Here is a 24,779-nt window from a genome sequence, read left to right as displayed (position 1 = left end):
AGGTAATGAATTCTTATTATTAATGATTTCTTCCTATGAATAAAGTATGGAGGTATACATTTTGGAAATAATACAGGTGGAAAATGTGTTTTATCTGTCATCAGCCTATTATACTTTCTTGTCACAAGCTGAATGGTGCTGCTGAAGAAGCTCAGAAAACTTTATATTAAATTGAAAGGCTTGCTTGATTTAAATGTCTTTGCTATCTTTTCCTGTATCTAAGTCATATCTGCTGGGGTCGCAATGCACCTGGGGAATAAATAGTTTAAGGAGCTATGTTTCAATCATAACTCCTGTAAAAAAAAGAAAGATTGTTGCAGTGAATAGAACCAAAAGTCAACTTAATTTAGTCTAACAAGTGAAACTTCCATATTTAATCTACCAAAAATATTTTTAAAATTATCTCTGATGAAAATGTAGCATTTCATATGAAATTAATAGTGACAGTAAGGGTGTGTCTGGCTGATTGCACAAAAGAAACACCTCAATTTCTGAAATTTTCAGGGGTTAAAATTTCAGGGAGGGTTTTATGTGTTTTATTCTAGCCTTATGGTCAAATATCCCTCGTATTTATAACTTAGAGTTGTTTAGGCATGGCTTGCTGGTACACACACCACTGTGTGGGTCGTACAGCAACAGGACACCACTGAACACTTTTTATTGAAGCTCTCATCCTGACAGTGAATGTGCTATTAATGTACAATCCCTAAGATTTTTCTCCCAATTTGAAGGAGGACAAGGAAAAGCAGCATTGCTCCTGGTTCAGCTGTGTTCTTTGTGTGCTGGGGCAATGTGTCAGAAATGATGTTTCTTTTCAGAGCAGGGGAGTATGGTTGTGTTCAAGGGTCGAGATGAGAATCTTGACTCCATGTTTCAGAAGGCTGGTTTACAATATATTATATTAAAATGCTACACTAAAACTATACTAAAAAGAATAGAGAGAAAGGATCCATCAGAGAACTGGAAAGGAATGATAACAAAATCTCGTGACTCTCAGAGTCCAATATACTATATTAAAATTCTACACTAAAACTATACTAAAAAGAATAGAGAGAAAGGATCCATCAGAGAACTGGAAAGGAATGATAACAAAATCTCGTGACTCTCAGAGTCCAATGCAGCTGCATCTTTGATTGATTCATTAATTAGAAACAACCAACATGAACCAATCCAAGATGCACCTGTTGGTGAACAATGTCCAGGCCACATTCCACAGCCATCAGATAGTTATTGTTTGCATTTCTTTTCTGAGGCTTCTCAGCCAGAAGAGGAGAAAAATCCTAGCAAAGGATTTTCATAAAATATCATGGTGACAGGGGAGAGGAACTTCTTTCACTCACGGCATTCGGGCATCATGCATTTCTCTGCCTCGGTGGTTTCTGCCTTGCACATGGATCCATCAGCAGGAGTCATCTTGATCATCCTGTGCCTTCTCTTCATCCCCATGCCACAGCTGGCACTGCACTCATCCCATTCACCCCACTCCGTGACAAGGCAGCTGCTGGGAGCTGTTCAAAGTGGGCAGAGAAAATTGTTCATCAGTATCACAGCATCAGCTGAGGTGGAAGGGACCCCCAAGGATAATGGAGTCCAGCTGCTGGCCCTGCACAGAGGGTCACACCGTGTCCCTGGGAGTGCTGCCCAAACCCTTCTCAAACTCCATGAGGTTCGTGCTGTGACCACTTCCCTGGGGACTCTGTTTCAGTGCCCATTTTTTTTCTGATATCCAAACTAAACCTCCCCTGACACAACTTCAGGCCCTTCCCTTGGCTTCTGTCACTGCCATTGGTGCCTGCCCCTCCTCGTCCCTTCATGAGGAATTTGTTCCTGCACTGAGGACTCCCATCAGTCTCCTCCAGGCTAAACAGACCCAGTGCCCTCAGCAGCTCCTCACACAGCTTCTCCTCTGGAACCTTTATCATCCTAGTGGCCTCCTTTGGACACTCTCTAATGGCTTCATAACTTTTTTTTTTTTCCCACTGTGGCACCCAAACCTGCCCCCAGCACTCAAGGTGGGGCTGCCCCAGCTCAGAGCAGTGGGACAGTCCCCTCCCTTGCCCAGCTGGTGCTGCTGTGCCAGGACAGGGATGTCCCCAGCACAGGGATGTCCCTTCTGGCTCCAGGGCACTGCTGGCTCACATTCAGCTTGCCAGGGACCCCCAGGTCCCTTTCCCTGGCACTGCTTTCCAGCATCCCATTCCCCACTCTGTTTGTACATCCAGGGCTGCCCCATCCCGGGTGCAGAATCCAGAACTTTCCCTTGTTGAACTTCATGTGGTTGGTGATTGCACAGTTCTTTAATTTCTTGAGGTCTCTCAGCAGGGCCTTCCTGCTTTTGAGGGAGTCAGCTCCTCCCAGTTTTGGATCATCTGGGAATTTGCTTTGTATGCCTTCTAATCTTGCATCCAAGTCATTTATTAAGGTATTGAAGAGCACAGGACCTAAGGTGGAGCTCTGTGGGACCCCAGTAAGACTAATATAAAAAACTTTTGGGGCAGTCCTCCTGCTATTAGCTGGATTTTTTGAAGCTGAAGGAAATACTTACAGCATTCCTCATTTACAACACACTTCTCAGTCTCCTCAGTGGGCACTTTGCACATGGAGCCATCCTCAGGGAACTGCTTTACGTATCTCTCCCTGGACCTCGTCCCCATCCCGCAGGAGACACTGCAGGGGGACCATGTAATCCAGTCAGACATCATGCAGGTGGAGCCATCTGAAACACACAGAGCGTTCAGGTGTGGGGATTTATCAGTGCAGGGTGCCCCCAGCCAGGGAATAACGTGCTCTGACTCCATGATTCAGGAGGCTGAACAATTGTTTTATTAAGCTATGCTGTATTACACTAATACTATACTAAATTACATACTAAAGAGATGCTATACTAAAGAATACTAAAGAAAAACCCCTGTCTGGAGACAGCTTTGACCCAATTGGCCAATCAATCCAAACAACCCTCAGCAGAGTCCAATTAACAAATCACTTGGGGTAAACAATCTCCATAACACATTCCACATGTGTCAAAAAAACAGGGGCAGTGAATAGAGATAAGAATTGTTTTCTCTTCTTCGAACTTCTCCCTGCCTTCCCCAGGAAAAATCTTGGGAGAGAGTTATGCCTCTGTGAAGAGAGCTACAGCCACAGAGATTGACAGAGCTGCTGCCCAGTTGTGTGCAGCATCCCTTCTATGCTGCCTTTCCCACTGTCCTCTCCTCTGCTGCATCCTTTTGGAATGCATGAAACAGAAGCCTCTCTCAGAGAGAAAAAGAAATGCAGGGTTTGAATCAGAACCTCTAGAGATGCTGAAATATAGTAAGCCACACAGACATGAAATAGAAGTTTTACTTTTAAGTAAGTAGAAATATATCTTAAGTGCCTTAAGAGACTGTGTTAGCTAGTAAAGGGCCCTAAAACCTAGTTTAAAGTTCAGTAACTTAGCTCCAGACATAACAAAAACATAGCAGAACATTGCTTGCATTTCTAGATAGAATTGATGGAACTATCCACGTAAATAAATAAAATTATGTAGGTAGATTTTGGGTAAGAACTGATGCTACTTTTGCACATTAGAATTTGTGTTTTAGAATCGTGTTTTTAGCTGATTGGACGATTTATTAATAAAACACCTCTACTGGGGTGCAAAGAGGGAAGATAAAAGGAAGGAAGAAGAAAAAAGGTGGGAGCTGCTGCTGCTTCTGCTCTGGACTTTATGCCAGAAAACTTTTAGCACAGAACTCTGTGTTACTCTGAACTCCTCACCTTCGAGACTGATGTATTCGTGCAATAAACAACTTGACTACACCCAAAAACTGCTCCTGTCTCTTTGAAGACCCAAGACCCATGAAAGCTCCAGAGCATCCCTCACTCCTCCTTTATACTTCTGTGCACCTCATGCCCTGACACAGCTGGGGTGCAGAGTTCACCACAGACAGCTGCCATTCGTGTTCTTCAGCAATCTTCTCTTGGCCACCACTCAAGCCATGCTACAGCAACTGACATCCTTGAGAACTTTAAAGCAGAAGCAAACTCCACAGGGCATTCTTCTCCTCCACCTTCCATTCCTGGTTACCTTCATCGCTGCAGCCTGGGCCCATGCAGGGCTGGAAGTCTTGGGTGTCTGGGCAGGGCACGCTGAGGTCCAGCTGAGCTTTGAGCATTCTCTGCCTCATCCTCTTGCCCTTCTCACAGGTAGAGGAGCTGCAGGCTGACCATGGGGACCAGTTTGAGTATATGCAAGTCTCAGGGGTGTCATCTGAAAAGAGAGGAAAGGCATTGAATGTTAAAAATGGTCTTCCACTTTCTTCCTTTTTCTGTGCTGATGATTACTTTAGATTCCAATAATATACATGATTTCCTTCTGCATTCTATCATCTCCATTTTAGCCCAGAAGAAAAAAAATATTGCCAACTTTCTTTTAAAAAAAAAATTATTTGAACCCCAAAAGTCTTCTGTCTTTTATTGCCTGTATTGTTATTGTCATCTCCTAGGTATACATGTAATTTCTTTTCTGTACAGAAGAAAGCTAACAGAAGAGATCAGAAGACATGAAAACCTCTTTGACACTGAGTGGAATTTTTGCTCCTAAGTCAGTTTTGTCTTAGTGACAGCAGAGAATGGAACCAAATATAAATTATTAGTAGTGCAGAAACTAATTTCAAACGTACCTTCTTCTTTTTCCTCTGGTGCTAGATCTGCCACAATATCATCTATGTTATCAGGAACAATATTGCACTGCTCCCCCTGCAAAACAATGATTGTGAACACTGAAGAGAGGAAACTCATCCATGAGGGGTTAGACCAATACATTGTGAGACACTGCTGTGTCTGCAGCAACTTTTTCTCTTTGAATTCCTAGGTGTACATAAAGAAAATCACCAATTAAGCAGATGCAATAATTGCCAGAATTAGGAGAGCTTAAGACAGTTTAAATTTTTTCTGCCATTATCTTTGCTGTGGGTAGGTTAAGGAGTGTAGATTTGGAGGGAAGGTGGAAAAAGAATGGATTGGTTTTTTGGTTTACAAAGTGGATTTTTACTTGCTTGAGAATTTGACTTATATGTATTCTACCTTTCGTGCAATTCTCTCAATGACAACTCTGGCCACCAGCTTGATAGATCCTCCTTCTGGATCATAAAATGGGCTTTGAGGATGATCTAAGCTTGTAAGAGGTCTGATCTTCTCCTGAGGCACTGTAGGTTTGTTAGGAGACTGCAATCAAAAAGAAAAAAACAGTGTTATAAAAGAAACTAATAGTTAACCTGCAGAAATTAAAACTTCACTGAAATGCTAAACTGCAAAATTCCAGTGTGAGGTGACCTCTTTACACTCATACTTACTGGTATGGGGATTTGTTTTGGGTTTTTTTAATGGGTTTTTTTGTTCGTTTGGGGGGTTTTATTGATGGTGGTTTTGCTCTGCTTTGCTGTGAGAAACAGTTGAAGTTTCCTGTGCCAAACAGAAGAGCTGGCATTGGGTTGAAACAGCCCCAAACTGGAGTTGATGTAGCTGCTGATGGCACTGCTCTGGTCTGTACAAAAGGGCACCCAAAGGCTTGGTTGTGACCAAAGCCCTCTGTTTATTCAATAGGTGAATATAACAGGTGAACATAAATGAGAAATTCTTTACTTTGTTGTGACCAAGCCCAGAGTGGGTGCAGAGCCTCCCTTACTCGGGGTATTCAAGAGCTGTACAGAATCCTATAACCTGCTCTAGGATGACTCTGCTTAAACAGGGAGATTGGACCAGATGACTCGCTGTGGTATTCACATACTCTTTGAACAGAGAGGGACATAATTCTCTCTCCCAAGATTCTTCCTGGGGAAGGCAGTGAGAAAGCTCAGAGAGAGAAGAGAAAACAAACAATTCTTAGCTCTATTTGTTGCCCCTGTTGTTTGGCACATGTGGAATGTGTTATGGAGATTGTTTACTGAGGAGTGATTTGTTAATTGGGCACTGGTGATAGTGGACTGATTGACCAGTTGGGTCAGAGCTGTGTCATGACTATCCAAAAGGGGTCACAGGTTTTTCTTTAGTATGTTAGCAGTATGATATAATATTAATATAGTGTAGTGTAATATAATATAGCTTAATAAAGCATTTATTCAGCCTTCTCAATCATGGAGCCATTGCACATTATTCCCTGGCTGGGGACACCCTGCATTGATAACTTGTGTGCTTCCTTCCAACCTTACCCATTCTGTCCTTCTGTGGTGAAAACACCCCAGGTGGATGTCACACTGTCAGTGCCAATGCTGAGGGAACTCAGGCAAAACCATGGACAGTAAATTGTAGTTAACATCTCTTTAAATGAATTGTATTTCATTAAAAAAAAAAAAATCAGTAGAGTAAAAAGTATAAAGGCTTTCCTGCCTCACTGCTGTGAGGGGATAATTTGGATAAACTACAGAGAGTGCCGGTACCTCGTAGGTGACGCCACTGTCGGTGCCGGCATCCCACGGGATCAGATCCTGCACGACTTTCTGGACCCAGCCGCAGTCCTTGGTGCAGAGATCCTCGGCAGAGAGCCCCACGTTCCAGTCGGGGCTGGGGCCCAGCATGGTCAGGAAGGACATCAGGTGCCGGTGGCGATCCACGGAAAACTCAGCAGAGGGAGCAGCTCTCCTGCAAATCCAGAGGAAGAGCGTGAATGCCCGAGCCAAGGGGGAAATGAGCCCAGAAACCTGCAGCATCACCCAAGGAGGTTTGCACTTCAATAGGCAAAAGATATATAATGTGGAGAATTTTGCAGAGAATTTTTAAAGTTTGATAGAAGGTTTACATAATTATGTATCTGTATGCAAACCTTGAGGTAAGAAACGTTGATTTGGAAATGTTATGGAAGAGGATAGGCATTGTTGAGAGAGAAATGGAACTAGAAAAAAGTTTTAAAGGATGGTTTTGTAAATAAGATTAGGTACTTTAGATAAATAGAATTATGAAAGATATTATAGGATTTATGAGGGGTAATTTTAGATTATTAGTTTTAAGGAATTTATAGTATAGTGTGGTAAAAATTGATAGGTTAAGAAACATTTATAATGTAGGAAATAGTTTTTGACTGTGATAGTGCAAATTATAATATTTGTATTGTCTTACCCTTCACATAAGACTAAAAATAGAATAAAAGTTTTTAAAACACCTCTCAGTTGCCCTATCTCTGGGTCAGAAAATAACTTAATCCGACAATATAGAAGTACAGAGCTGCAGCAGTGTGCTTATGCATTAGTGGGATAATAATAATAAAAACATCTGTTAAAACACTTGCAAAAATTAGGGCTAAAACAGCAGAGAAATACCTTGATTGCTGGGTTACTTTTTACCCCCACCCCCAAAGCCAATGTGAGTTTCAACGCCAAAAGTTCTTGGAAGTGCTACAGTGTGTGCAGAAAAGAACTGATGAATAGAGTTTTAATGCTCCTGTGAGTGAGAGATGAGTGGTCACTGCCAGCCCTGGAGGGCTCAGCCAAGATTTGGCAGATCCTGAGGGTGGGTGTGAGAGCTCCTCTGCTCATCCTGCCTTCGCTGGGCGCTCCCTGGGGAGGGAATCTGCTGCATCACCCTGGGCTCTGCCCTGCTGGCAGCAGCTCCCACATTCATTTTTCCCCATGAAAATGGCCATAAAACCAGCCCTGGATGGAGGCTTCTGCTCGCAGAAGAGGAGCTGGAACCCTTCATGGTGTTTTTCTTGTGAGCAACAACAAATGCAGAATTATTTAAAATATTATTTTGCTAATTCTGTTCTACATTCTGGTCTGATGTCAACGCAAATTTTCCCCAGTTACAGGACTTGGGTTAATACAGTCAAGTTGAGGTTTTGTTGGGTTTTTTCTTTTCAATTTTATGCCAAAATACACTGGTTCAGAGTATCTAAAGACCACATTTATTTTAAATGTGAGACGTTTTTACAGTCTTATTTGTGCTTCCTTTTTTAGCTAGGTAACCAATAATAATGCCCATGCATGCTTAACACTGCACAGACACTGCTCTACTGTAGTCATAAGGAGTTTATTCTTCCTACAAATGCTTATAAAAATGTGGTATTTATTTGTGGGGTTTTTTTTCTGGCTCAAAGCACTCTCAGTAAGAAAACCAGAACAGCTAAAAGACAATGATTTTTCAGTAGCTATCATGAAGTTTCAAAAGCAAGATATCTAAAAGTTAGCATGTTTAGTTCCCCTTTAATAGGCAAGTTAAGAAGAATTTGCTAATGTGTAAAATGTTCTGGCCACTTCTCTTCCAGAGTCTTTAGAAGTGGTTTCTTACAGTGTAAATTATCTTATGTTGAATTAAAGACTCTGAGCAGAAGAGTTGCTAAGTATTTGATGTCATTAATCCTGCCTTTCCCAGAAAGAAATGCAAATTGCTTTTTTTTTCTCATTAGAGATAGAAGTCTGATTTCAGTTTGTCTAATGCAAAGTCATAAAATAATGATGACAGTATCAGCTTCCCTCAGTGAATGCAGTATCCTGATATATTTGTCAGGCACAGAGCTGTGATTAGTCTTAAAAAGCCTATTAACTGACTTCAAGTAGCTAAAGGATTTACTGCATTATAAAGGTTTCTATGAATTCCCTACAGGAATTCTATATTTCAAACAGGGTAAGCAATACACTGTAAAAATATCAGAGAGATGTGTGTTTGTGTAGCTGATCTTTAGATGGAGAATATGTCTAACATGGACATGGCAGAACAACATATTCATCATGATATTAATTTAAATAAAAATATGTTTGTATAAAAATTATATCTGTATTTAAATTATAACTATATCAGTGTTGAAACCCTGTTAAAGAACACTTCAGTGTGAGAATCACTCTGCCTCCAAGACTTTGGATGTGTTAAATACCAGTAAACTTGAGCCTGCCATAATTTTCCAATTCAGAGCACTTTGACAAAAATCACCTATCTTCTGCTCCTTTGTTAGGGCAGGTAGATAATGTTATGGCCATTTTACTGTTTTTTATCCTGTAGCAAGTTAAGAAAGAAAAGTAAAAATTCATGGAGGACAAATGGAGGCTCCTCTCCTCTCCTCTCCTCTCCTCTCCTCTTCCTCTCTCTTCCTCTCTCTTCCTCTCCCTCTCCCAAATGCAAATTTGACAAATTTTTATAAGGCGCATGGATACTGACTTGAACAACATTTGTTTAATGTAGCCCAAAATCCAGAGTCCTTCCTGAGTTGCTGTAATTTAAGGGAAATAGACTGATTTAAGGCACCACCCGTAACTTCTACCCAGGTGTAGGGATAGGCACAGACTTATACAAGAGAAAACTCTGGGGGCTTTTGTTAGCTTTTTAATAATCTGACATATTCAGCTCTTTCCAGTATCCACATGAATGACAGATTTATGAAGCTGGCAGGAACCTAACATGCATCCCTCAGCCACATGTCTGGCTCAGATGCCCTAAGACTGCACTGTGGATCTCCATGAAGGAAACCAATGCAAAAATTTATTCAGTACACCCCAAACCCAACTTTTTTCATTGTTGTGTCATCAGCACCTTGGATAAAATAGGAATTTGGATCATCCTTTTTTCTCTTTCAAAATTTTAGAAGGTGTTCTTCTGCAACAAGTTGAGCACGTCTGGTAAAGCCCACAGGAAAGCCTAAAGTGTAAATAACTTGTCAGTTTTCTTCAAGGGACAAATGTGCCCCTTTTCCTTCCCCTGCACAAATAAATGCCTAAAACCAGTGGCAAGTGGGAGTTGCAGAGCAAATCCTGACCATTAGGAAAGTGCCAGGTGAGAGCCCTGAGAGCCCCAGGGGGCAGGGGAGCCCTGCTTTCCCTGGCTGGAGCAGACAGTGATTTTCCACTGTGAGCAGCCTGCTGGCAATTCCTGTCACACAGCACAGAGCGAGGCAAGTCCCAGGCAGCATCCTGCATCCTAATGTTTTCCATTTCCTTTATTTCTAGCCAATTTTATTTTTGTTAGCAGGATTAGGATCTCCAGCTACAGGGAAGCCATATACTGAGCCGTGTAGGCAAATGGTCTTTTTTTTCCTCCCCATTTTTGTGTTTGTGTTTTAGACTGTGGGGTTTTGGGTTTTTTGTTTTTTTGCTTTTTAATATATTTTTTTTTCCTCTTTTAAGGCTGAAAGAGCACAAACATGATTTTGCTTCACAAGTTTTCTCCCCAAGTGACAACCTAGTTGCTATCACTGCTGGGGGTGGGCGTTAAGGAAGTCTTTGACAAACCATCAGAAAACTCAGCTTGCTGCAAGACACGTTTTTGAGTGTTGAATCAATATTGTTGTGTTCTACTTGAGGTCCATGAGAAAGGGAAGAGAGCATGCAGGAAGGTGGTTGTGTAGAGCTGCTGAATAAAAATAGCAAAACCAATATTTGGCAGAATAAAACTTTGTGATTACTTTTGGTTTGATATTTGATTAGCAAAACAAAAGAAGCAAGTAAAAGAAGAAGCAAGAGGCAGCCTAAGCATATACTTTTTTTTTTTTTTGAGGTAATAAGACCATTTATAGGGTTGAGATTTTACCCCCTTTTGGAATTAAATTGTAATTCAGGCAGTATTATAGATTTTATGCAGGGGGAAAAAAATCTGATATCTACCATGCACTGAATAAGTATATGGAGAGGAAGATTGTTGGAAATAGCTTGCAACTCTCCTGATTTTTTCACAAGTGATTATTAAGATATAATCACCCAAACCCCATTCTTAGGGGTTTATAAAACCATTCTTAAATTTATTTGAATGTACCAGGATCTGATTTCATATCAAAGTAGCCTTTTCAAATAGGAAGACAAAAGTGGAAAGACAGAAACTGTTCTAAGTCTGATCAGAGGCAGAGGGGTGAAAGCCCTGTGGACCACATTGCCACTGCTTTCATCTCAGTGGTCCTGATGATCAAGAAACAGTATATTTTTATTTTTTTAATTAAGAGTTTAGCTGATTAGAGGACCATGAAAACTGAATAGTTTCAGAAATACTAAATGAGCTTTCCATTCTACCTCTAGAAAACAAAAGCAGCATCCTTCTTTTTTTTAGAGACTTGCACTGCACCATATCTACAATTTCCAGAATGAGCATTCCTATTTATTCATCTTTAGAACCTTTTGCTATTGATACAAATAACAGTGTGAGCATGGAAACAAACTTCCCACCCTTGAACTTCCTACCAGCAGCACTTACACAACACCTCTTCTATTGAGTGCAATTTAGAGTCAGAACATCTTGAAAAGTGAAGTAGCTTCAAAGAAAGCAAGAGAATTAAGCTCCCAAACTGAATGTAAAATACCCTTAAAAGTCTGCAACCAACAGAGCAAATTAGATGAGATATTTAGATGTTGTATCACTGAGAAAACCATTTATGAAGTGATGGAAATTACTGTCACTGCATGGACACGAAGTTCTATGCAGAGATACCAACACCTGAATTTCAGGTGTTTCAGGTTTGTCCTGTCACCCCAGAACAATGCTGCACAGAAGGAGGAGGAGAATCTTTAGTTCTGATTAAATGCAGGGCAGGTGAGCACTTTAGCTGATGAGTAATTTGAACATGTGTATGTTCCAAAAGGGCTAGGGAAAGGAAAGCTACGGTAACATGAGCACTGAACCAATGAAATTTGATTGACATCCACATAAAAAGCTGCAAAGCACATTAATGCTGTTGCTTTCTCTGAGCACCAAAACAGAGGAGGTGAGAGGAGGAGTTTGGCTATTTTATTTCATAGGGAAAGAATGAAGAAAGACAGAAAACTTCTTACACATCTAGCATACAAAACCCCCTACATAACAACCTCTTACCTTGCTGAGTGTCAGCTTTTAAACTGAAAATGTTGCTGTAACCAGTTAAAAGGGGAGGATATGGTATTGCATTTGAGCTAGGGGATTATATCATTACCAGTGCCATTTAAACCACGCATCAGAGCAAATGCTGCTCTAAAATATCAATTATCTGAGCGTTTTTTAGAAAGCATTACAAAAGGAAGGGACTTTGTGCACACATTTCAGGCATTTTCATATTTTCCTATAAGCCTGCCTGGATTGCTACTGTAGATAATAGTGATATATTTATTCTTTAATACATCAGCTATTTGATTTAATATCTTCATTCATCGATGGGCATACCTTGATTATGTGATTAACAAATGTGAGCAGGTTTTCTACACTGCAAGAAAACCTCAAGTTAGGACTGCAGCTTCTGAAACTGCAGGTTTTTGGTTTATTCTTTGCAGTTTGTCACAAACAAGGTGTGTTATGTTGCTGGCAATATTTACTCCTGCTTAGAAGAGCTTTGTACCCCTTTGATTATTTACTGTGCATTTGCAATCAAACCATGTTTCAGGAGTCTCTGGATGGATTCAAGAAATTTCTCTCTGTTTCCCAGGAGCTTTGGGGCTACAAATTGTCGGCCTGGAGTAATTACAGCTGTGTTTAGCCAGGAAATCCCAGGGGTGTTGTAAGAGCCCTGTGTATCTGTGTGTCTGTCTCCTTTCTCCCCTGGCTGCTCTGCAGACCCTGCTTGGAGGAGCAGCAGAGGCAGAGCAGCTCCTCAGCCTGGCCTGAAATCATCCCAGCCTGAGATCTGGTCCTCTCCACCCTCCTTAACAGTATCAGACAAACAGCTCAGACCTCTTTATGATCTGGTTAGCAACGAACTCTGATTTGCTACCAGCTTAACTCATTCTGAGTACTAGATTACAGCAAAGATCTCCTTTTAACAAAAGATACCCTTCCAATCAATAGCATTGATGGTGTCTTTAACAAATGGCACCATCAATACCATTGACTGGAATACCTAAAAAATGTGGATACTCCTTCAAAATCCTTTAAAGAATTTTAAAGTAATACTGTCCTACTTCCCAAAATAATTTGATTTGCAAATATCCCAAGATGAGAATTGCATTTTGCACTTCTCCAGTCCCAGTGTAACCTCTGAAGATGCCCAGCACCTTGATTAATAAATTCACATTCCAGCTCATCCAGCATCCCTCTCCATCCAACGTTCACATCCCTTTTGGTGTCTGGAGATGGGAACTAGAGAAAATACTTAATTACCGTTTCATAAATAACAAAATGCAAAGGGGTAACGATTAGCAAGTTGAAATTTTGCAAACAGAGTTGTGCTCACTAGAAATTGAAGTGGCAAATCATCCCAGTTACTCAGTGAGTATTTACACAGGAATGAGGAGGCAGGATCAGTGAGTACACGAGTAATTGCATGGAAACGATGCTGACGTGATTACTCACCGTATTATAAAGGGAAATTATTTGGCTCAAGGAAAGACAGCAGATGGTTGGGAAATAATCATAAAACTGTAACTACCAATGGGAGGAACATGTAGAGAAAGAAAAAATGCGAGGGATGAGATGTTTGCAGAATGGGATGTGGAAGTTTGATTTAACTGGATGGCCTTTAATTTCCATGAACAATGAGTGCTTGCAGGGATTGTTCTTACTTAATTCTTTTCTATGTTTTAATACTTAACTTTTTTCCTTGCCTAGTGACATTTGAATTTTAAGTAGAAAGTAAATGGTGACAGAAAATGGAGCTCCATATGTGCTTGCTCTGACAAAAAAAAAAAAATCTATACATTTTTTTTCTTTTCCAACAAACACATATGTTTTTACCTAGAACTCTTTTTTCCTTGAGATTGGATTATGAATTTCTTAACGTAGGTGTGTCAGACCATCTGTCAGAAAATGAAGTTTCCCTAGGTCTCAGTAATACCCTTAAGTAATGTACTTAAGACAATTCTTTTTTATACGTGATGTAGTTTTTTGATTTTTTAGTCAACGAATGTATATAAAGTTGTATAAATGTACAGAAGTTATATAAATGTATACAACTCTAAATGGCACTCAGCTGACATGGATTCAGGTAACAGGGTTCACAATAGCATGGGAATGGATGCCAAGAGAGGCAGAAATTTGTTGCCTTGAGCTGCTAAAACACAACTCAGCAGTGTTTTGTCCTGATGTCTGGGAAAAAATAAGAGACTGGGTTATTTTCTCATTTAAATGGGACTTTGGAGAGAGCATTAAAATAGAGCAACCAAGTTGTGAGGGCAGGGTATGTTCTTGGGTTCACTCATTCCTTCTAAGTTCTGAAAGTAACAATAAAGTAACAATAAAATGGAAATTCATATGATTAAAGATTTATATTATCCAAATATATACATGCACTTTGAGCTCAATCTCACCCTGTATCAAATAAAAATGCCTGTTATTCTAGATGGATTTTTGAAATATGTATTATTGCTGAGATACATCTTCTGAGATTTTTGGGTTTGGTGTGACAAATATATCTACTTTGTAGGAAAAAAATAGAATTTATGTTTAAAGAAACCCTAAATACAATTTACTTTTTCAAAATGAAAAAAATTTTCCATTTAAGTCCAATTCTTACATGAAAGTTTCCATTTTGAAGTCAAAGACTTTTAACAAAAGTGCTTTGATTAGGTTTGCTGATCTGTTCATTCAACAAAACCTCTCCTGCATCCAGCTGTCAGGAGCTCAGGAGCACCAAACCTTCCAAAGTCAGACAGGTGGGGATCACCTGAGGGTTTGGGGTCTGCAGGACAGGACACAACAGTGTGAAGGAATAAGATGCAGCGGGAAGGAAGGATGCAGCACAGGAAATTTTCTGACATAAAATACATTTTTGCCATTAGCCAAATGCAGAGCTGGAGCACTTGAACTATTTCACAGCTCTGGAGAAATTTATGTATTTTTCTTCATGTTATCCAAAGTCACAGCTGACTTTCCCCCTGTGTTTTGGTTTTTTTATATTGGATTGTCCTTTCTGCATTACTGTTTCTGATTAGATTGGCGGCTAGGATTCTATTTTTGACAATATTAAACTTCACTGGATGAATCCCAGTTATCTATAAAATCATAAAAGGAGAAAATAGCTGAGCCAGACACATCATTGTGTTGCCATAGAAACAAGAGACTCTGTCTGGCCTCCTCATTCGTGTCATTTTGTACACAAAACCTCCAAACTTTGAAAATGTTTCCTGGTACCATACTGTCATTTTGGAGAAGGGAACCTTATTTCCAGCAGGATTGGCAGATATTGGCTCTTACCCCATTTTAGGGTAGGCAGCACAATGTGGCAGTGGGGGATGACCAGGGGGATAAGGATCCCTGGAGGAAAAAAAGACCCTCCAGAGATTTACAGAAATAAAATGTAAAAACACAGGCTGTAGTGGCACCACTGAAACAAAAGGTTGCCTTGAAAGAATAAAAAATAGCTGCTTTGTAGGACAACATATCTGGGGGAAAACAGCAGAAATCACTGCAGACCCTCATTATATTAAATTCATGGGATGCATATCATGAGATAACTAAAGTTCATAAACTTTCAATGCTCCAATTGTACATCCACGTTCATAAAAAGTTACTTTAGAAAGATCAGAGCTACCAGAACATCATATTTTCATTTTTTTCTTTATATTTCTTTTTGTGGGAGTGGGTACCATGGAATGAGTAGAAAGTTCTGGGAGTATTAATTGTTGCTTCCAGAGCTTATGTCTAACTAGATCTATGGAAAATCCAAAGTTAGAAACATTATTTTTTAAAGACTGCACTCCTGTTCCCTTCTGAGGAGTTGACTATGAAACTGAGTTTTTAAAAGACAAAGCATTTTCAGCATCACTGCATAAGGTTTTTGCTACACAGCTATGAGAAAAGTTCTCATCCAAAAATTGAGTAGATAAATCTGAACTAGACTTATACTTTAGTTGAAGTGCTGTGTTTCTCTTTTATACAGAATGTATTTTTCCTCTGATAAATGGCTCCTTTATGCCTTTGTTATATTTTCTGAAAATGCTTTTAATTTAAAGAAGTTAGTTCCTAAGGAAATCAGCTGGAATTTAACATTTTTTTTAGTTTAAGGGCTTCAAGATTTTTTTTTTTTAACTTGTAACTGATGTAAGGAAAACATCATTATTGTGATAAAGAATGAGGTTTTCACATTTACATCTGTTTGTGCATTACATAAATTCAGGTCCTGATTATGTTTTGCAAGAGTAATTCTGCCAGCTGTGATAAAGGGTTCAAATGCCAATTCCCGTGTGCTGCTTTCCTCCACTTCTTCCTGCAGTTCACCAAAGCAGCTCACTTTAAACTGTTAGAAATTGTTTTTCATTCCTGAAAGCTTCAATCCAGAAATGTCTCCCACATCAGCCTGAGCTCTGCATTCTGATCTAGTTCTCTCTGCAATTCTTTGGATTCCGCTGTGGCCTCTGCAGAATTTGTGCCCATCCATTTATGGCATCTCAGATAAAGTCAGTTTCTGAAGGAATAATGAGCTACCAGATGTCACCAAGCAATCACAGGAACACTGAGATTTCTGTGCATTCATAAGCTTGGTCAGATTTGGAGGAGTTTTTCAACTCATTGATTGTCAAGTCATTTTTCCAAAGGATGGCAACACAAAACCTCGATCAATAAACAGCTATTAGAACATTCTAAACACAAGTGAAACATTCTTTTTCCTCCAGCTTGGCATGAAAATTTCAATCTGCATAGTTAGCATGCAGGGGTTTAAGTTTAGACAAGACATACCTCACACAAAATCTTTTTATAATATTCCCAGGGTGCCTGTTGAAGGGAAAATATGGCCCATACAATACAAAATTACAACTTTTATTCTTATAACAGCGTAGCTGGAGTAGGAGAGAGCCACTTAGGGAATTTAAAAAATACTTTCAAGCATCTCAAAATCTAAATCAACTCATCTGTCAAGAGAAAAGCACATCATAACTCTTCAGGAAAAAGAAAAGGTATTTTCTTTTAGGATAACATAAATCCAATGAGGTGTCAAATACAACCACATTTCACTCATTACAATGGCGAGCCTCTGAGAATGAATTTGCAGCTCAGACAATTCATCAGCCTACTCCTGGTTTCAATTCTTCATGCCTTAGCTGCCAGCAGTTTTATTTCCTTTTATTTTTCGTTGTTCACGATGGCTTGTTATCAACGAGATGGGCTTGTGCAAATGTCATTATTTCTCTGCTGGAAGTTTTGCTTCCCTGGATGCAGCTGCTGTTGATGGGAAAGATGTTATTGAGAATTCAGAGCAGCTCAGGCACAGTGATGATTGGCAATGATTGGTCTGGGGTTTTTGGCTGGCTTTCCAGCCACGTGCCAAGTGTGGTCAGAGACCTTTTGCTGCTGCAACCTATTAACTGCAATTAATAGCATGAGATATTTTTGCCCCCGAGAATCCCTCAAAGTTCATCAAAGTTTGCTTCAGGCAATAGTTGGATTCTACCTTAGCACTGTATTATATTTTAGTTTTAAATCAGCTATTCTTTTTGAGCTGTTCACGCTGTCCACTTTACTCTAGGGTGTGATGCTGCTAACTTTATAACCAGAGTTAACACTCTTTCTTTTAATTAAAAAAACCCCTTAAAGGTAATTCAACCACAGGCACAAATAAGAGGTTCCATGGCTTAAATGCAGCTATGGAAAGATATAAAAACTTGGAAGACAAGAAAATGCACCAGCTTTACCATTTTAAAAGCACAGAGGAAGTGGAAACCAGATTAATGCAGTATTCACCTAGGAGAAAATGTCTAAAAAGTAGCATGGAAAAAAAAAGCATTAAAGGAATATAAGAAGGAGCAATAAATAATAATAATAAATAATAATCCTCCTTATTTTTGTATAACCCTCTGTTGACTCTTAGTCAGACAAGAAAAATTTATCCACGTGATTTATTTTTCAACTCATTAGGTGGAACAATGTTTACAATCAATTTGTATAACCAAATATTAATGACATCCAGTGCAGAGATAATTAAAGGACCATGATATGAGCTTTCCTCAACCCTTTGGAGACAACAACAAATATAATTATTTAGACAATTTAGACAATGCCCGTTACAGCTGGTTAATTGCAATTCATCTGTATTTTGCCTTTCTGAATGCCATTTAAACACAAACACAAGTGTGCATGCTCTAATGTGGGGTTTTGTTGTTTTTTTTTAATCTCAGTTGGGTAGTCTGAAGACCTGATTAATTGAGCAACTCAATAATTTACTCATTGCTATTGTACATTTTTATAAATGACATTCTGATACCAATATCACCTTTATTTATGAGCAGCTATTTATTTTTTGCATGGCAAGCCAGGAAGTAATTTCATCACTCCTAATGGGACAGCACATGGGTTAAATCAACTGAAAACGAGCAACCAACCTCAGAATGTACTCCCCTAATGCAAAACTAAACTTTTGTGACTTCACAGTATTTTAGAATAAATAAAGGCCCAGTTTCAAATATTTTAAGTGGATGGATAGGAACTGGTAGAAATTTTCCAATGAATTTTAGTTTGCAAGCCCTCAGGAATTTGGTGTGGTGCTTATGAATAGTTCTATCAACCCTCAATAAGATGTTCTAGGAAAACAAATTGCCAGAATTAACTATCAGGCATTGCCAGGTCTCCAGTCTGCAGGGCTCTGGGTATTTCATTATTTTTCATCTAAAACCTCTCTGTTATCAAAGCTGAAAGATGCATTGATTTGAATCTTCCCCTCTCAATGCTGATTAAAATTTAGTAGAGACCAGCACTGAGCCCTGCCCCTGGGATTCTGAGGCAGGCACTGGAAACATCTGGTTCCAGGGGAAAACAGAGGGAGGATTTTTATTTGATTTTGTGTGTCCACACCGAGGCAGGGAATGGGAGAGGATCATCCCTGGGTGGGTTCAGGTCCTGCTGACACAACCAAATAGAATGTGTGGATCCCCTAAAAACCCAAAAACCCACCACTGTGGGATTAAGGCCTTTTCTGACCCAGAGATGGGGCAACTGAGAGGCATTTAAAAACCTTTTATTCCATTTTCAGTCTCATGTGAAGGGTGAGGCAATACAGAAGTTATAATTCACACCATCACAGATGTTATAATTCATCACAATGAGAAGCCAACTGATTTTGGGTTATGGCAGAAGGTGAGGAAGGTTTTGGGGAATTAGTTTGAGAGTTTGGGGGTGGACTGGATGTAGTTGAGAAAGGGGAGGATTTAGTAAAACGTTTAAAGGTATTAATTATTTTATGGTATATTGGGAGTAATTTGGCAGTTGTGTGACCTTTGTTTATAGTAAAAGCTCTGAACTAACACCTTCTGGCCCTACAAAAAGTGCAGCATTCCCTGCAGAGAGTGAAAGCAGCTCTGTGGGAAGGCCATTTAAGGTACTTTTCAGCACATATCAGCACTATCTGACATGCCTTAAAAAATGTAACTGGCATAAACTGCTTAATTATTTCAGCCTGGGCATTTATAATAAATAACTGCAGTGGACTGTCTCAAAATTAAAACACGATACAAGGGAACAAGCAGCTTGCTTTTACCAAAATCTGAGGCAACAATTAAACAGGGAGATAGAGAAATCTTTCTTTCCTCCAGTAAAATCACTGATCAAGGTCACAAATCCCCTCTGTACATCTGTTTCTTTCCCCTCCCTCCAACAGTGTCCACATTAATTTCTCCAAAACAAATCACTCCCAATGTAGGTAAAACAACAAGGTACTGATTTTTATTTCAGCTTACAAATATTTTTTTAATATAGGTCTTATTAAAAGAAAAATGCCAGGTTTTGTTGTGATTTATATGCAAGTATTTTATCCACACATGCAGCTTAGAGAGAAATAGATAATTCACATGGATGAACTGGAAATTAATTTCTCTAATTCTGCAGACAGACAGATATACAGATCAATTACCCAAATCCTGAAAAATAAGACTAATTCTATCAGATTTTCCAAAAAATCTTTAAAAAATTCCTCAAATCACATATTTTGCAGGACAGCACCAAAAGAAATGTCTACTTGAAACTTGAATTCAAAGAACTACTCCATTATTTTTAATTTAATGCAAATGTTGTAGTTTTCTACTGTTTTCAGTGGAGAAAAATGAAGCAAGTAATAGAAAATCAATTTCAACTAGATGTAAGTAAATTATAATTTACTTTAAAACTGCATCTTTGGTTGAACAGCAACTTTGTGGTTTTTAAGTTGAATTCAGTAAATAACAGTCAAACGAAGGAGACAAATCTCAGTATTTTCTTTACAAATTTACCTAATTCATGCACTCTGTTTTAAGTACTGCAAAGGAGCTTAGAAGAAAAAAGAAGGTGGAAATAGAGCAAGACATTTCTGTTCTCCAGGAGCAGAACGTGGGGTTTTGGTTTTAATTTTTATGCATATGGTAGTGTTACTAATAGCTATTTTAGTATGCAAACAGCTCAGGAATTGAATTAGGAGTTTACAGGAAAATAAATGCAGCTTTTTAACAAAGAAGAATAACATGAGGAGAATGAGTTATTTCATTTCATTTCAGAAGACAGTAAGGAATTTCAGTTCTGACCTAGGACATTGTCCATCTAACAACATCTAACAACATCTCATCATTCAGTGATCTCAGTGTGGAAGCTGTTTTAGGGGAAAAAAAAATTATGGGAGCAGGACCAGCACTAAATTACAGCGAAGTAATAAAAAAAATCCAGCAAAAGTTAAAAATTTCAATGAAAAAATAAAAGTAAGAAAAATAAAGTTTTAAAATAAAAAAAAGGTGAGAATAAATAAGTAAATAATTGAAAAATTATTTATTTAAAAATAAAAGTAAAGAGAGAAGCAAAGCAACACGGAAAGCCCAAATATACACATCTGTGGCTTGGCTTCCAGTTGCCAAATGCTGTAATAAAAATTTATTGATCAGAGAAAATCCAGTGCAGGATCAAAACCTACGCCAAATATTTTTTGTCAAACGGTGACAGAAGAATTCTGAAAGACTGAGAAAGCTTTTATTCAAGAATAAAGGAAGGAAAATGCTGCTGAGTATGTCAGCATTTTTCCCTCTACCTCGTATGATCTGTCAACTCAAACTTATTTTTGATCAGAGCAGTTTTTCTTTTTTTCCATCAACTCTCTACAGGTTACACTTTGATTTCTGGAACAGTTCAAGTCACATTGCCTACAACAAGGCTAAGAACCCACAGTTAGGAACATGCTGTCCCATTTCCTGATATCCTCCATGCCAGCCGGGAAAAACAGCCCCAACATAGTCAGAGAAAAGACATCAGAGCTATGCAAAACTTGAAATGGAAAGAGGTGGATGGGATCATTTTAGGAGATGATGAGGTAACCGTGAAAACTCATAAATGTATAAATACTTAAATATGAAAATATAAAAATATATATTTATATATATTATATATAAATATATAAACTCATAAATATATAAATACTTAAATATGAAAATATATAAATATATATGTTATATATTATATATAAATATATAGACACATAAATATATAAATAATGTATCAATACTTCCATCCATTGTAATTTTAAAAGACTAGACCTCCTTTTCTGCTCGGCTCCACAAGTGCTTACTGGAGCGTTCTCAGGTAATTTTGAAATAAATGGAAAGGAGCTCCTTAAATGGGTGAGGAAAAGAGTCAGATCTGGGCACAGTCCCGAGGCTCTGGGAAACCACAGGACCATGACTGCTCACACAAACAGCAGGGAGAGGGGAAATGGAAACAGGAGGGACAACAAGGAAGGAAAGGAGAGTTTTCTAAACTTCAGATGGTTCAGAATGAAAGTGAGGAAAAACACCTTTCACTTCAAGGTCCATTGGTTGTAACTAAGAATGGACTGAGGCAATAAAAAGGTTGGAGAGAAAAAGAGGTTTTGCATCAGAGAAAAAAAAAAGTGAAAGAGAAGTAAGAAAATTCTTGTGTACAGTTCATAACTGCTAAACTCTTTATATGTCAGGTACTCTCATCATGCTGTTTACCAAGATAAAATACTTTGAATTTTTGCATTGAAATATGTTTTCTATAGGCTGACCTACTAAACTTTAAATTTACATACTGGAGAATAATTTCCATCCTGTATGGGATCCATGTTTGTATTTATCAGTGGTAGGCTGTACATGGAATTTCAGATTCCACAGTGTTGCACAGGGCTACGTGCTCCCCTGGTTTACAGGGAATACAAAAGAGTGATTAGACCCAAGAATTCCAATTCAAATACTTCTCCTTTTGTGACTCAATGGTGATGTCCAGATTTGAAATGAAAGGACTAAAGGAATAACAAGTGCAGCCAAAAAAAAAAAAGACATATATTTTGGGATAGGGAATTTGAGGCAAAATTAAAAAAGATATTCACTCCCAGTGAATTTGATGCATATTAACTTTAAAAGTCCTGCCTTCTTTATCCCACATTTTTCTGTCATGGCTTGTTTATTTCACAGGTGCCAGATATGCAGATTTGGATACCAGTGGCACTATCTGGTTTTGATGTATTTTATCCTCCATACCGCCAAAGGCCAACGAATTGCAGCTGGGTATGAAAATAACATTTTGACTCTGCCTGAAACACGGCCGTGAGGAAGGGGAGCAATGGGCTGTGCACTTGTTTATACAAGGAAGATAAGAAAAATTACTTTGATTTGACAGCGTGCTGGAGACTGATACCAGTGTGCTCAAGGAAGTATTTTAAAGTCAGAATTTCAGACACATGACTTGGTGATTCAGATACAAGCAACAGCAAAAATGTTTTATTACTCGGTCTGGCACTCATCCTTCTCATGCCACCAGTGATGCTCTTTCAGTCAGGCAACCATAAAACCATATTTACAAATATCACCCAAAGCTGTCTCCCATATGGAAAAACCCAGGAGAGTTTTCTGCACGCTGGTGCCCTGAATTAGGAAACTGAAGTAAGGACAATGAAGAGGGGTGATAGGAAGAAAAATAAAAATGGAAAACAGTGCCAAAGAGCAGGCACATTGAGGAGAGGATCCACAAAAAACAGACAGTGAAGTTTGGCAGGATGTTTTTTCCACATTATATCACACTGGGAGATGACATGGAATCATGAGGTAAGCTTTGAAGTGAGAGCAGGCTGAATTTTGCAACTTTTGACACTACAGACCTCCATAAAAACTACTATTATGTATTTTATAATTGCTGTGCAGCACATTCAGGAAGGTATTTATAATGTGCTTACCATGGTACATTGTAATGCCACTTTGGCACTACAATCACACCCTGTTATCCATTACATACATAACCAAAGACTACGCAAAAAATAAAATATTCATGACTTTTAGTCGAGTCTTGATTAGCAAGATGGTTGTGCTGCATATAATAATAGAAAAATGTTTATCCTGAGGAGTCATTATCCAACACTTGCACAGCTCTAATCTAAATTCCAAGAAGGACAAGCCACTATAGAAAATGTGAAGTTAACCACAGTTAAAGGATATTGCAAATGTTGTCTTCTTGTGAAGCTTAGATCATATTTTTAAGTGGAATCAAAAAGCAGGACACCATGTTAAAATATGGTAAAAAAATATTGTATAAAAAGCCAAAAATCAAACACTACCTGTGAAGTGAAGGGTTAGGGGAACCCCTGCAGAGCATTTGAAAGCAAAAATACCAAGATTTATTCTTTTTGATGTTACTGAAAGGTGAGAACTACCATAGAGAAAAGGTAAGAATTGACTGGAAAAACATGTGGAGGATGTTGCAAAAACACTCGCAGGCATCTCTGAAAGAATCTGCCTTAGAAACCTCCTTAAGTTGTTCACACTCAGATATTCGTGAAGTTTCTTGGGGCTGTATAAAATTAGGAATAATGATTAGAGCAACATACTTTAATTAGCCTTAATTTTTGTGATGTAATATATTAGAGTTGGTGTATTGAGACTTTGGAGCTGGAGAGCCTCTCTCTCTGTGAACAAAATACAAACCTGGTCTATGCCAAAGCCTGCCAGGCAGCCACAGCAGCCAGCTCCAGGTGGAATTGTTCACTTTGGTAGCAGAAACATCAGACAGAGCTGTTGCTTTAGGACCAAAGTTGGAGTGAAAAAATAAATGGCTTTTTTGAGATCGAGAACTCGCCAGAGCAGGACAATAGAAAAGTTTCCATTTTAAAGTCTTAATTTGGAGGGAATGGAAAGAAGGCAGCAAGGCAAAAAGTGCTATCCACAGCTGCTCCATGGCAAACACTACCAAATCCACATCCTGGACTTCCAGGATTAGACCATAAATCAGGAATGCCATTGCTGGGACCTCTTGCATTACACAGGCCAAAAAAGCCTAACCTGCAGCTCCTGTGCAGAGCCTACAGCCCTGTCTCAGGGTTCAAATATATTCCAGTGATGGAAAACCCATCTTATGCTCAGGTAAGCTGCTCTCAAGGTTAGTCACAGTGGTCAAGTCTTTTCCCACACCATTTCCTTGTCAGGAGTTTCCTTAGCTTCCATGCTAGGAGGGATTTCATACTTTGATACTTTGGTGTTGTCTTTCTTTTTTCATTTGTTTGTTGGGTTGTGGTTTTTTCTAGATTAAAGGGGGATCAGCTATCAGAAATCTTTTCACTATTTAAGCTGAGTTCACTTCCTAACCTCTTTTTGGTTTTTTTTTCTTTTTTTGCAGAGGGGAAAAGGATAAAGTGAATAGCTTAAGTCCTAAGCTGCTTAAGAGTTTCTAAGCCCCTTTAGGGTAGGGGATATTTTCTGAAAACTGAACTCTTTTGCAGGTTTGTTTTTGTTGGAGTTTTTTGGGGGTTTTTTTGTTGGTTTTTTTTTTTGTTTTTTTAAACTAACCTTCAAGTTTTCACACACTTTCTCAAATACAGGTGACAAAATCAGACACAGTGCTTCACTAACTGCTGCCAGGAAATAGAAAACAGGACTATATTTGTGTACAGCCTTGCAGTAAACTAATTGCCCTGCTCCTCCAGGGATTTAATTGCCTGTCAGCTCAGATCCCTTTTACTGTGTCCACATCTTCAGTCA

General features: G+C 38.9%; 1 protein-coding gene across 1 annotated transcript in view; it reads right to left on the bottom strand.

The window, feature by feature from the left end:
- SPON1 (spondin 1) overlaps positions 1-24,779 on the bottom strand; it is a 185,666-nt gene that overhangs the window by 5,935 nt on the left and 154,952 nt on the right. The window contains exons 8-13 of the mRNA XM_041485915.1: positions 6,420-6,621; positions 5,068-5,208; positions 4,665-4,740; positions 4,070-4,252; positions 2,546-2,716; positions 1,341-1,508 (exon numbers count right to left, since the gene is read on the bottom strand). Of these exons, the coding sequence (XP_041341849.1) occupies positions 1,341-1,508; positions 2,546-2,716; positions 4,070-4,252; positions 4,665-4,740; positions 5,068-5,208; positions 6,420-6,621 (941 nt within the window). The remainder of the gene's footprint in view (positions 1-1,340; positions 1,509-2,545; positions 2,717-4,069; positions 4,253-4,664; positions 4,741-5,067; positions 5,209-6,419; positions 6,622-24,779) is intronic.

This window comes from Pyrgilauda ruficollis, unplaced genomic scaffold, assembly GCF_017590135.1.
Source record: "Pyrgilauda ruficollis isolate IOZ18807 unplaced genomic scaffold, ASM1759013v1 scaffold119, whole genome shotgun sequence".
NCBI classification, from domain to species: Eukaryota; Metazoa; Chordata; class Aves; order Passeriformes; family Passeridae; genus Pyrgilauda; species Pyrgilauda ruficollis.
The sequence above is the reverse complement of the archived record's forward strand: the minus strand, read 5'-3'. Positions and strand labels throughout refer to the sequence as shown.